Source organism: Ambystoma mexicanum, chromosome 1p, assembly GCF_040938575.1.
Source record: "Ambystoma mexicanum isolate Mex_15411 chromosome 1p, UKY_AmexF1_1, whole genome shotgun sequence".
NCBI lineage: Eukaryota > Metazoa > Chordata > Amphibia > Caudata > Ambystomatidae > Ambystoma > Ambystoma mexicanum.
In genome coordinates, this window is record NC_090921.1 from 92,463,661 (window position 1) to 92,474,979 (window position 11,319).

The 11,319-nt window shown below is 46.0% G+C and overlaps 1 protein-coding gene across 1 annotated transcript in view; it reads left to right on the plus strand.

Moving 5' to 3' along the window:
• The window catches only part of LOC138454998 (very-long-chain 3-oxoacyl-CoA reductase-like), a 266,556-nt gene extending 256,806 nt beyond the window's left edge, over window positions 1–9,750 (plus strand). The window contains exon 11 of the mRNA XM_069607112.1: window positions 9,407–9,750. Coding sequence (XP_069463213.1) covers window positions 9,407–9,496 — 90 coding nt within the window. The 3' untranslated portion in view covers window positions 9,497–9,750. The remainder of the gene's footprint in view (window positions 1–9,406) is intronic.
• Window positions 9,751–11,319: the final 1,569 nt, after the last annotated feature.

Here is an 11,319-nt window from a genome sequence, read left to right on the forward strand (position 1 = left end):
TTGTGGAGGGAAACCAACGTTGGATCAGCCCTGCTAGAACAATAGGCATCTCCCTGAAATACTCAAAATATGCCACTTAACGAGCTGGGAGGAATGAGGCGTGGGAACCCTGCCGGATGTTGTGCATTGTGCAAGAGGGGCGGGTCATTCCGTTTGGGGCACTTTTGAGCCATCAGGTAGTGAACAGTGCAGACACCTGCAGGTGGTACATGCTATTGGTTCTCAATTCCCTGCCTTGGAGGTGGCCTTGGAGGTGGTCCTGAGGTGGTTCCCCCCTGGAAGCAAATGTCTTTCCTGACTGCATTGTCACAAAGGTCACATCAATGTTATACCAGGTATTCACTGCGTTCGGAGGACAGGAGTTGTCCCGACTTAAGGAAAGATGGGAGCGGGGGTGTCAGACTTTTGGAACAAGAGGAATGGGTAGCACTTATGTTCCCACGGGAAATCGGAAGTCACCAGGCCCCACTGTCACAAAATCTCCCTCTTGGAGGATTTGGGACACAAGGAAGTACTGCCATTAAACTGTTGCTCACACTCTTAATAGCGTGCTCTAGCGGTCTAGTGTTTTTCCAACATGTTTTGCTCCCGTTTGCATAAACACTTCTGGAACCGCCTCCTCTTCGCGTTGCAACCCTCAACACCGCTTTGGGCCAGGAGCTGTTTCTTGTTCTCTCATGCCTTCCTTTCTGTTCGCTATGCCTCGCTAGCGTTCTCCCTTCGGCATTTTGCCTGTTTTCGCATTCTGCCTCAGCTTCTGCTTTTCTCCTGCTCCGCTGCCTTCCTACTGTTTCTGTGGCTCCTGCCTGCTGTCTCCCTTCGCTTGCTCCGATACTGCTGAACAGTCTACGCATTCAAAATCTCTTCTCAGCCCGACGCACCTCTGGGTTTGTTATGCCTGCCAGATTTTTCCCACTGAACGAGCTGTTACCAGGAGGCACGCCATTCTTTCCTATTGTTTAGTATTATCTGCGACCTCCCGGAACAGACCCTATTCCTTTGAGAAGAAGAGTCCTATCAGGAGACTAACATCAGTAGCCACATCAGGATGATCAGGCCAGTCTGCCTCCCCATATACTTCAGGTTAGAGTAAAGGAGAAGAATACGAGAATTCTGAGACCTGCTTAATCCAATACAAAATATTGGAGAGGGCATATTACTCACAGGTGGCTATGGCTCGGTGGGGGGTAGTGGATAGCAACACGTGTTTGAGATGTGGGAGAGTCGAGGGCACTTTCTACCACACGTTCGCAGTGTGAACAAATTCAGGTTTTCTGGGGGAAGTGGATCCGTAGGTTAACTTCACTGCTTGGGTCCCAGGTTCCCTGAGACCCGAAGTTGCCACTGTTGGGGATTTGGGTGGAGGTGGGGTTAACCAAGTACGAAAAAATGTTTTTGTCTGTAGCACTGGTGTTGTCGAAGAGGCTCATTGCTACAATGTGGAGCTCCGCAGAGCGACCACGACTCAGCCGCTGGTCCGCTGCGGCCGAAAGATAGGTGTCCCTAGAGAGGTGCGTGTATACTGTCAGTTGTCCCCAGAAATTTCAGAAGGTGTGGGGCAGGGGGGTGAGGGACGGTGTTACCATTGTTATATTTACTGCTTTACCGGCCACCAGGCATAATGTTGAACCGTTAATGGTTTTGGGATCTTTCCGAAATCTTAATTTTTATTTCAATGCTATACCTCTGACAATGTGTAACCAAGCTAAGTCAATTGTTTGTTTGTTTGTTTTGCTACTTTACTTGAAGGGGTGAAAGTCCTTATAAGCGAAAAGTGAAAGGGCGCAATCCGATGTTTAGCCTTGGACCAGAGGAGGACAGCAATAAAGGACTCTGACTCCATCGGTGGTGCCAGAATACTTGTGTGCAGATTACGGTCTCCTACCATGCCTCTTAACAAAAGTGCTTGCCAGTGTTGCTTTTCCCATTGTAGATCCAGTGCCTTTCCAGATGAGCAGCCTGACCGAACCAAAAGACAACCGCCATTCACAGTGGAACCATGGCACCAACTGAGCGACTCCAACGCAGGCCCGAGCCAGCAAGCAAACACACGTTTGAATGCACTTGCAGAAGTTCTCGCTTGACCCACGAAACTACCAGCGACTCGTCCAAAAATGTAGTAGCATCAGCGGGAAGTAGAATCTGCAGTTTACTGACTGTGAACTTGGTACAACCGCAGCTTTCGACAACTGGCTGCAGAGGCAGTGGTTGGGGTTAGCGCTCCCTTCTGAAAATTCCCTGCACTCAGACACATCCTCGGACAGGGAAAGGAAAGCAGACTTGTGAAGAAAAGGATAATATATAATGGACAGCATGAATCGGGAAGTGGTGGATGCATCGGGTGAGTTCAGCAATGGAGGTGGAGGTGGAGGATGACCACGAGACCAGCAAGAGGAGGGACGGAGCAGCCGATCGTGGAAGAGATTGTTGGAGAAGGTGAGGTCTCGGAGTGATAGTGGTTCTGCAGTGTGAGTGTGAGAAAAGGGTGTAGTGAGGGTAGATTAAGGAGTGATTGTGAGAAGGTTGGAACTGGGTGAAAGGAGGGTGTTTGAGTAGTGATGTTGGAGGAGAGTAGTATTGTTTGGAGAGTAGTAGTGGTTGGAGGCGAGTAGTAGCGGTTGGGAGGAGAGTAGTAGTGGTAAGAGTCATAGTAGCATGTGCAGAGTAGTAGTGTGGGAGGAGTGGTCATGATAGCAGGAAGGAAAAGAAGTAAGGGGGTATCATCAAAGCTTGGAGACAGAAGGAATAAAACGTCAGTGGGAAAGAAGACCGGTGGGGAGGAGTTAAGGAAAAAGGAGTAGATCTAATAGAAGGGCGAGGCAAGATTGGGTGTGAGCACAGGTGTTGCTAGGGGGTGGCTGAGGGAGCTTTAGCCCCATATCCTTTGGTTGTAGATAGAAGCCCAGGGGCTAACACCAAAAGGCTAGCTAGCCCCGAATCCTGGCAGTCCCAACATTAGCGTAGCCCCAGATCTTTTGCAAATCTAGCAACGCCCCTGGGTGTTAGTGAAAGAGACAAATCATACAGAGCAACTGTCAGCCACTGTGCCTAACGCCCACTAGAAAACAAACCCGAGGTGAGAGTAGGGCAAGTTAGGAAGTCCCTGATGGAGTAAGTGAGCCTGCATTTAGCAAGATCATGGCTATAGACTTAGTAAGGGTTACCGGTCACACGTTATAATCTGGGGTTACAGAAGCCCGGGTTAAGGATGACAGCCTACGGGAGCCAAGAGAGAGCGTGACGGCTCTAGGGCTCTGAGGCAGATCAAAAAAAGGGCATGGACGCGGTAAGGCATGATCTTATTGTGAAGTTTATTTAAAGTAAATAAGGCCTCTCTCTCCCTTTGACTATGGGGTGTTCCCAGCCTATCTTTCTAACTCAAGTACTCGTCAGTCAGGATGAATGTCCAAAAAACAATCCGTCCTCTGTCCCAATCTAAGCTCTCTGACCCTACCACTATTATAACAAACTAAGGTTAGGAGAATGACTCCCTTCTCCTGTTCCTTGTGTTTTGCCACAAGTTTCTTCTCACTTCTCTTACTCTTTTCAGTAGAGCAAATGCATATAGTTTCTTGTCACCCTCTATATTAAGTTCGGCAGTTCTTTTAAAGGGTTAGTAATTCCCTTCTCATTCTTCCTGGTGGTCTGACTTCCTTTGCTCTATGTAGATATGAGATATGATATGATAGGTTATTTATAACACGCTTAATACCCAGAGGTTTGTAAGTGGGGACCCGGGGTTCGAACGTTTGTTGCTCCGTGTTGTCTTGCTTCCAAGGCGAATACGTTGCCCCTGAGGTATCCGCTCGAGACCTTTCTCAGGATTTTGTTTCTCCTTATTGCAGTATTGCTTAAATTTTTTGTTACACTCCTCTTCTATCTTTCATATTAGCTCAATTTCCAATTACAGTTCCCCCATTCACAGGTTGCAGTTTCATACATGAGTCTGGGCCTTCTGGCTTCACAGGTTTGGTCTCCCCAAATGTGTCTCTTTTCTGTGCTCTATTTCTAATCTTTGAGATATGGATGGGCCTTCCCTTGTTCCCAAAGTGATAAGCCTCCAATTCTATTTCTTTCCCACTCTATAGTTTTCGTATTCCTTGTTATCTCACTTAAAGAGCTGCTACTCCCCTGGACGGTCTCTGCGCTGTTGTACGGGCAGCCACCATCGCTCTTTTTCTTCCGCCTTGCTTGGTTTTCTTCCGCTCTTACAAGCCGGTTGCTCCGCATTGCTGGTTCCACATTGGAGCGGCTCTGTCGCACGTCTGCTCCGTGCTTTCCCAGAGACCCACCTTCTTTCGCTCCGTTACGCACAGAGAGCTTTCCCTGCTTGTCTCAGGTCTTGGCTCTCTGCCTCCTCCCTCACTTGGCCTTCTCTCTCTGTATCTCTCGTTGGTCTTGCATCCCTGTTCAGCCTCCTCGTTGCAGTCCATTAGAGACTTCAATTTAAAGGGATATCTTCCATTTCTTGTTGTTCATAATATAACTTCACATTATCTTCATGAGTTTGGTTTATAGTGTACGTCCATATAAACCATCACTTGAGGCCATCAGGGAGTTCCTTGCAGGAACGGGAGTCCTTGTTCCCAAAGGGGGAAACTCTCTCGGTGAGGGCACACTTGCCTCGACCCCTACAAGGGGACTGGGGGGCGAAGCAGACTCACCTCCCTAACCATACAGGAGGGACTCCCCTTTAGTATCAGGAGTGATTTGTGTGTGTTGCTTGTGACATATGCACCAGGTGCTTTCAATAAATCCCTGGTAGTTTGTGAATGACTTTGTGGATGGGAGCTGAACATCCTAAGGGTATTAATACTACCTAGTACCCATACTAGTACTAAATAGTGGTGGCCTCCCAGCCAATCATGAGGCTCAGAATGGTGGCTTTACCCCATGGTAAAACCCCCACTCGAGCTGGAGGCAGCCATCTTCCCTCACCAGGTCCAAGGTAAGTGGTCCCTGCACTCCCCCACATCACCTACCCTCACCCCCCTTTTTCCACATATTTAGACCCCGTAACCCGTGCTCCACTTACCTAGCGCTTCTGAGTTCCTCACTGGCACAGGAACACTAGTGTTCCCGGCACATCCCCGACCCGGCAATGGCCTGCCTAGAAAGGGAGAACGTGTAGGTCCTTTCTTCCCGATCCATGCTGGCCATATTGTTTTATACGTTTTTTTAAATTGAGAACAAACAGGTAGTTTCTCAACTTAAAAAAACAAAACCTATTAGTATCCCGGTGCAACATTCCAGGATACTAATAGCAATGAACCCCTCTTGGCGGAAGCATTACCGGGGCAGGTTATGCCCCCGCCAACAGGGTTTATTGCTTAAATCCTGGGGGTGAAATCCCACTCCATCCACCCTTTGGGAGACACACGGGTTAGTGGCTGGATCAACCAAGTCCCTAGCAGCTCGCCCCACACATACCAAAAGGGGAAGTTCATTTAAGCCACCATCAGTAATGACACCCTTCATTATGGCCGGAGACATTAATATCCATGTCCATGATCCTCTGGTTCCACTTCTTCTTACAATGTATCTCTTTATTTCTTCTCCCCCTACTCAAAAGGTAGCACGCACTAGGTGTCCTTTTTGCCAAGGAGGATGCATTTAATCTTGCTTCAGTTTCGACGGTCTGTCTGCCGCCAGCTGGCCATTTTCTTATTTATTCTGATTTTACTTGATTACTTTCTCCTGCTGAACCTCAATGTCTCTCTTCTAATACGTTGTTTGCTTTGTGATCATTGCATCATTTTGCAAATCTCCCCTTACTTCTTTGTACATTTTTCATTGCTGTTTCTTCTTCCCTGGTCACTCCATGTCTATTCCTTTTCTCCCAAACTTTATTTCCCCCACCTTGGCTTATCCCCTCTCTTGGAGGGTTACACATTCATCTGCGTCCAGCCGAGTGTCATTGGCAAGAATGTCCTTATATTCTTGATATGTGTTTCTCTTTTTCATCATTTTCTATGACTATTCGTAAGGCCTAATACAATCAACCTCTTATTTCTTTTCAGTTTCTTCTCCGAGATTGCTTTCTTCTGCGCCTTCTTTCAAGTCATCTTGTACTTTCACACTTCACTTTGAAGAAGTTTCCTCATTTCTTTCTAAAAAATTGAGGACATTAGAAACTCGTTTCCTTTTCAAACTGATCTCTTACTTCTCTGTCAACCCTCAATCGTGAGCTTATTCCTGTCCTTCTATCGCTCTCATCTATGGATCCGAAGGGTCTTCAGTAATTACCTGTTCTAATGTGACTGCTGCTCCCTCTGTTCCCATGCCTGTATACACGATTACGTTGGATTTTCTTTCTACACTGAATTTTCTTGACATTCCATTTAACCTTTCCACAGTCGGTCTGTTTCCCAATCTTTAATCAGCTGCATTTATTCCCCTGACCATGAAACTGACCTTAGAAACTTGCAATCCCTCCAACGTACAATCTATTTCTTGACTTCCTTAACTATCAAAAGTGTAGTAATTATTGATGTTATTATGACTACGACTGTAGTAATTATTGATGTTACCTCAACTATCCATTCTGCGTTTAATCTACTTACTGAACTGTATTAATATCTTATTTGGACACTTCTTGATCTTTCTGCTGCTTTTGATATTATTGGCCACTCTTCATTGATACACTATCGCTCTTCTCTTGGAACGTCTAATTCTGTACTAGCTTCATTTGCTAATTCTTTACACAATGGTTTCTTCCAGGGTTCCTGGAAAAGTTTGGTTTCCTTTCTTAGGCCAGTCCATTATGGTGTTTGTCAAGGCTGTGTTCTTGGTCCTCTTTCTTACTTTATTTACCCCACCCTTTGTCCTCCCCAGTTCAATCTTGTATTTCGAGATTGTAGTTTCTTTTCATCTTACAAATTCTCTTCATCACTATCTTTCTTTACGTCTTTCTTCTTGAGTGTTGAATGTGCCTCACCTTCAACATTTAAATTCTATAAAAAGTGAAGTCTTATTTTTTCAGCTTCTACTTAAGCAATATATCCAATGGGTAGGGGCATCACTGGGTCAGGTAATGGCCAGGGCCTAGTTACAGATCAGAGCGAGCGAGGGTCTTAATATTAAACCTGAAGAATTATCAGAGCTGGTAATGCCCCTGGCCTGAGAAGTTTATTGCCCTTTTCATCCCACCATGTTTTACCGGGATGCTAAAAGAATTTTTTTTAAAGTTGAGAGCCGGTGTGTTTGTTGTTTTTCAACACAACGAAACTACACAACAAGATGGCCGCCATGGACAAGGGAGAAGGACATGACGGCTGATGCCCCCATGATAGAAGGGGAGGCTGCTGGGGGGAGGAGTCCTGGAAGGACCGTTGCATGCAGGAGGACCAGGCCAGCCAGATGTTGCGGGAAGGAGAAGTGTAGCGCTGATAAAGCCTGGACGGAGAAGTCGAGCCTGAAGGGCACCCCAGCTCCTTTTCAATCCTTACGGAACTGGAAGGCCTAATTCTGGGTCTTTCCGCCAGTGATCGCTGGGTAACAACGACTACATTTCAAGCCCTGGCAGGAAGGGGGCCCAGGCCTACATGTGACTGGGTGGCTGCAAATGTTGCCCTGTAACCCAAATCCTATGAAAGAGGCCTACAGTGAATCCTCGGCTCGTAACACAGAAGAGACAGAGGCAAATATAACCTTATACAAGGAGAGAAGTCAGTATTCTAACTCAAGGCCCAGGAGGGAGGCCTACTGTGAATGTTGATACCCGGCTCCTAGTAGACCAGCCCAGGGGAGTTGCTAGGTCTGGAAAAGACCCGGGGCTAAACTGATGTCAGAACTGTTGGGACTGGGGGCTAGCTAGTCTTTTGGCTGTAGCTCTGGAGATTCTATCCGGGGCTACAACCAAAAGATCAGGGGCTATAGCCCCCTTATCCCCCCCCTAGCAACGCCCCTGGACCAGCAATGAGAATGGGATACTGTGAATCATACAGAGGGAGGAAGAACCATCAATCAAGGGGTGCGAACGGATGTTCCAGGAGGGGGGCCTATAGTGAATCCTGAAGCCAAGGCCTGGCATGTACTTGCATTGAATATAAAAGAATCCAGCATCTTGGAGTGGGCCTGTTATAAATCTTGAATGGCCTGAGAAGGAACAAGTTATGTACCCGTTCTCCAGCATTGGTATCTTTCATGGTAAAATGCTTAAATGTTATGATATGATACGTTATTTATAATGCGCTTAATACCCAGAGGTTTCTAAGCGCGGACCCGGGGATCGAACCTGTGGTGCTCCGTGTCTTCTTGCTTCCAAGGCCGAGCACATTGCCCCCGAGCTATCCTCCCGAGACAGAGGATTCCCAGCCTGATTGAGAATATTGAACAACATGTGAATCTCTAAAAGATCCAATGCTGGAGAAATTATATATTTTGTTTTGCACTAAAATAGGGATGGACTTTGAAGGGTAGGCCAATGAACGTTTACTTAGGTCAAAAGCTTGAATCCTTTGGGTTATTAGGACAGGATAGCCAGTGAGCTAAAGACCCATTAAGTTTAGGATGAAGACTTTTCTGTTGGCCACATCATTTGGACATTTCTTTGTAGATTAGAACCCTGTGGAGGGGTGAGGACTTGTTAGAATATGTTTTGGATCTTCTGTTTGATCACAGGGGGGAACGCTGGGAGCACTAAAGTTTCACTATTTAGTTCAACCCACCCTGATAGTTTTCTTTAGACGATTGTCTTTAGCTGCACAGCTTTCCCTAGTACCGATTAGGCATTTATCGTACCCTAACCCTGATCATTCTGTTATTAAAAAGAAAGATTTTGCTGGATCAGATCTCTCGGTGTGGCATGTATCACTGCCTCAAGATCCCCACACGTCTTAGTAATGGAAGACAGGTGCCTCCAGGATGGCCCATCAATAGACAAACAGAAAAACCATCAACTTTCCGATGGTATGTAGGCAGTGAGATTTATGTTTTAAAGGCAAGTTGGTTGCTTATGTTGGAATAGCAACTAATTAGCACTGCCACGCTCTGGGGAGTAAGTACAAACGTGTGGCGATGAACAACAAACAGGTAAGCCAGGCGCTCCTACTTAATGGCAGAGTCAGCAGGAACTGGTCAGCTTCTGATGCAGGTCCTACTTTGTGCCACACAGACCCCTGGATGGACTCTAGCTCAGGAGGCAACCATGTTGGGATCTGGTCATTAATGGGCAGCCGCCCTACTGAGGACAGTAAAGCCATCTTGTGGTTGGCAAAATGCAGCATCATTTTATGTAACAGGAAACAGTTGAAAAATGTGCATTGGAGACATATCCTTATTTAGGCTGCTGGGAGAGGACGTACGTGTGTCTCTTTTAAGATTATCATCTGTTCATTATTTCTGTTATTATTGAATGATCATCCTTTGAGCCCCAACCATTCATTTTACATGTACTTTCTTTCAGAGCTTCGTTTGCGAGCTGTTGGCGCCAGAATGGCTACGTCTTTCGGACTACAGTGTAAACCAGATCCTCAAAACAGCTGTGAAACAATAAAATAACATACAAATAGCTGAAGGACAAGAGCTTTACATTCCTTCTTTCACAACGTCCGCCATGCAGCAATGTGTAAACTACCATGGACATCAAAAGAGGACTAATGGCAGACTTCAGCGATGGACATGGTGGCCATCTTGAAATAGTCATTTCTACTTACCCTAAAGTTGCTCTAAAAAACTGCAGTGGAACGATATTTAAATCGGCAATACCTTCAGGTCTACATAAAGCTGTCTATTCAATTGCTCTAATAACCCCTTCGTCTGTGTCTCTTATAACATTTCTGAGTTTACTTGTACATTTGTGCTTTTTGGGGAAATAACGATGTGTCATTATTTACCTTTCTCAATTCCTCCTTCCCTCAGGCCATAGGATATAAGCAAGCTGAAACTGGGTCAAGTGGATACGGGTGTCAGGACCTGGTCCTTGATGGTAGACCAGTTTGGTCTAGTTACATATTTAATTGACCCCATCAGGCCCTGTTAGAGCCTCCTGTCCTTTCTCCAATACTTCTGCCTGATATCAGAGGGTCAGGCTGCCAGATCAGGGTAGCAGGACAAGCTAGGCCTTAGGCGCTGGGTTAAGAGATAATGGCGGTCCAACAACAGGAGCATGTATAGTGATGGACGGAAAAGAACAATAAAAGGGACCATGTCACCCATTGCTGGGGATGAAGTGGAACAGATTAGCAAAACACTGTAGGACTATGAAGCTCAGTCAGTCCAGACATGGCTGTGGAGCAAAGCGAGTGGCAAGTGTTGAGTAACGCGTGGGAATTAGTGGTTGCAGGAGTGTTTCCTGTGCCACACGTACTCCAACTAGAATGTGTGAGGGTGGGGTGGAGAATGAACGGGCAAAAGTGGTCAACCAGCTCCTTAAACATAGGTTGACGTGAGCTAGAATGAACAGGAGCTATGTTTCACTACTTTTAAATGTATTGGTTATAGTTTCACAACCATTACCCCCCCAACTCACCCCTTCATCACCTTCCCAAATTTGAATGGAAACCCGAAACGTCTTGAAGAAGAAAACACCCCCCTGACTGTATCTCCTTTGCTCCTCTCCGGGTCCATCCTCTTCTAAGAGCTAGCCGAGATTGGCCCTATGCATATATTTGTGGGGGTGGGGGAGAGTTAGGGTAATAACTAATCTGGGGGTTATGGAGGGGCTGCGGGGTGGTCTCCCCCTCATATTTGTGGCAGAATCTACCAAAAGAAATGAAAAATTCAATGAAATTGGATTCAATGGATTGTTATCGGCCAAATCCCATAGACGCCCAGTGGAGAGGAGAGGCTAGCCGTATCCGAGTGGGCATGGAGACATTATATATCCCCTATTTTAGTAGAAATGTGGCATTCTGACAATGAAATCTTATAGGTCTATAATTGACTAGTTTGTTCTACATGTAAAGTGATTAAGGTAATAGAAACAGCTGGTTTGATTTCCCATTTTTGGGTCTAGTTGACAATTAACTAGGAGAGGGTATGCTGACAGACAATAAGAAGCAGGGGTTTTGATTTTCACATGTTGACATGTAACTAGAACACGCAGGAAAGGTGCATAGTCATTTCTATTAGTTTCCTTTAAGTACATGGTAAAACAAATGCCAAAGGTTGTTTTCCATGAAATTGGTATCAGGTAATATTATCCCCACCAAAAATATCACCGTTTATATGGTTGTTGGGAACGGCCATAGGCAATATTTTTAGTGGGGAAAATATTTGGCGTTTTTGGGAGCAGGGGTTGCGGGGTGTAGCCTGCTCCCTTTAAAATAATATCGGGGTTACAAGGGTGTCCCCTGCAGGTTCCATGCCTTAATATCG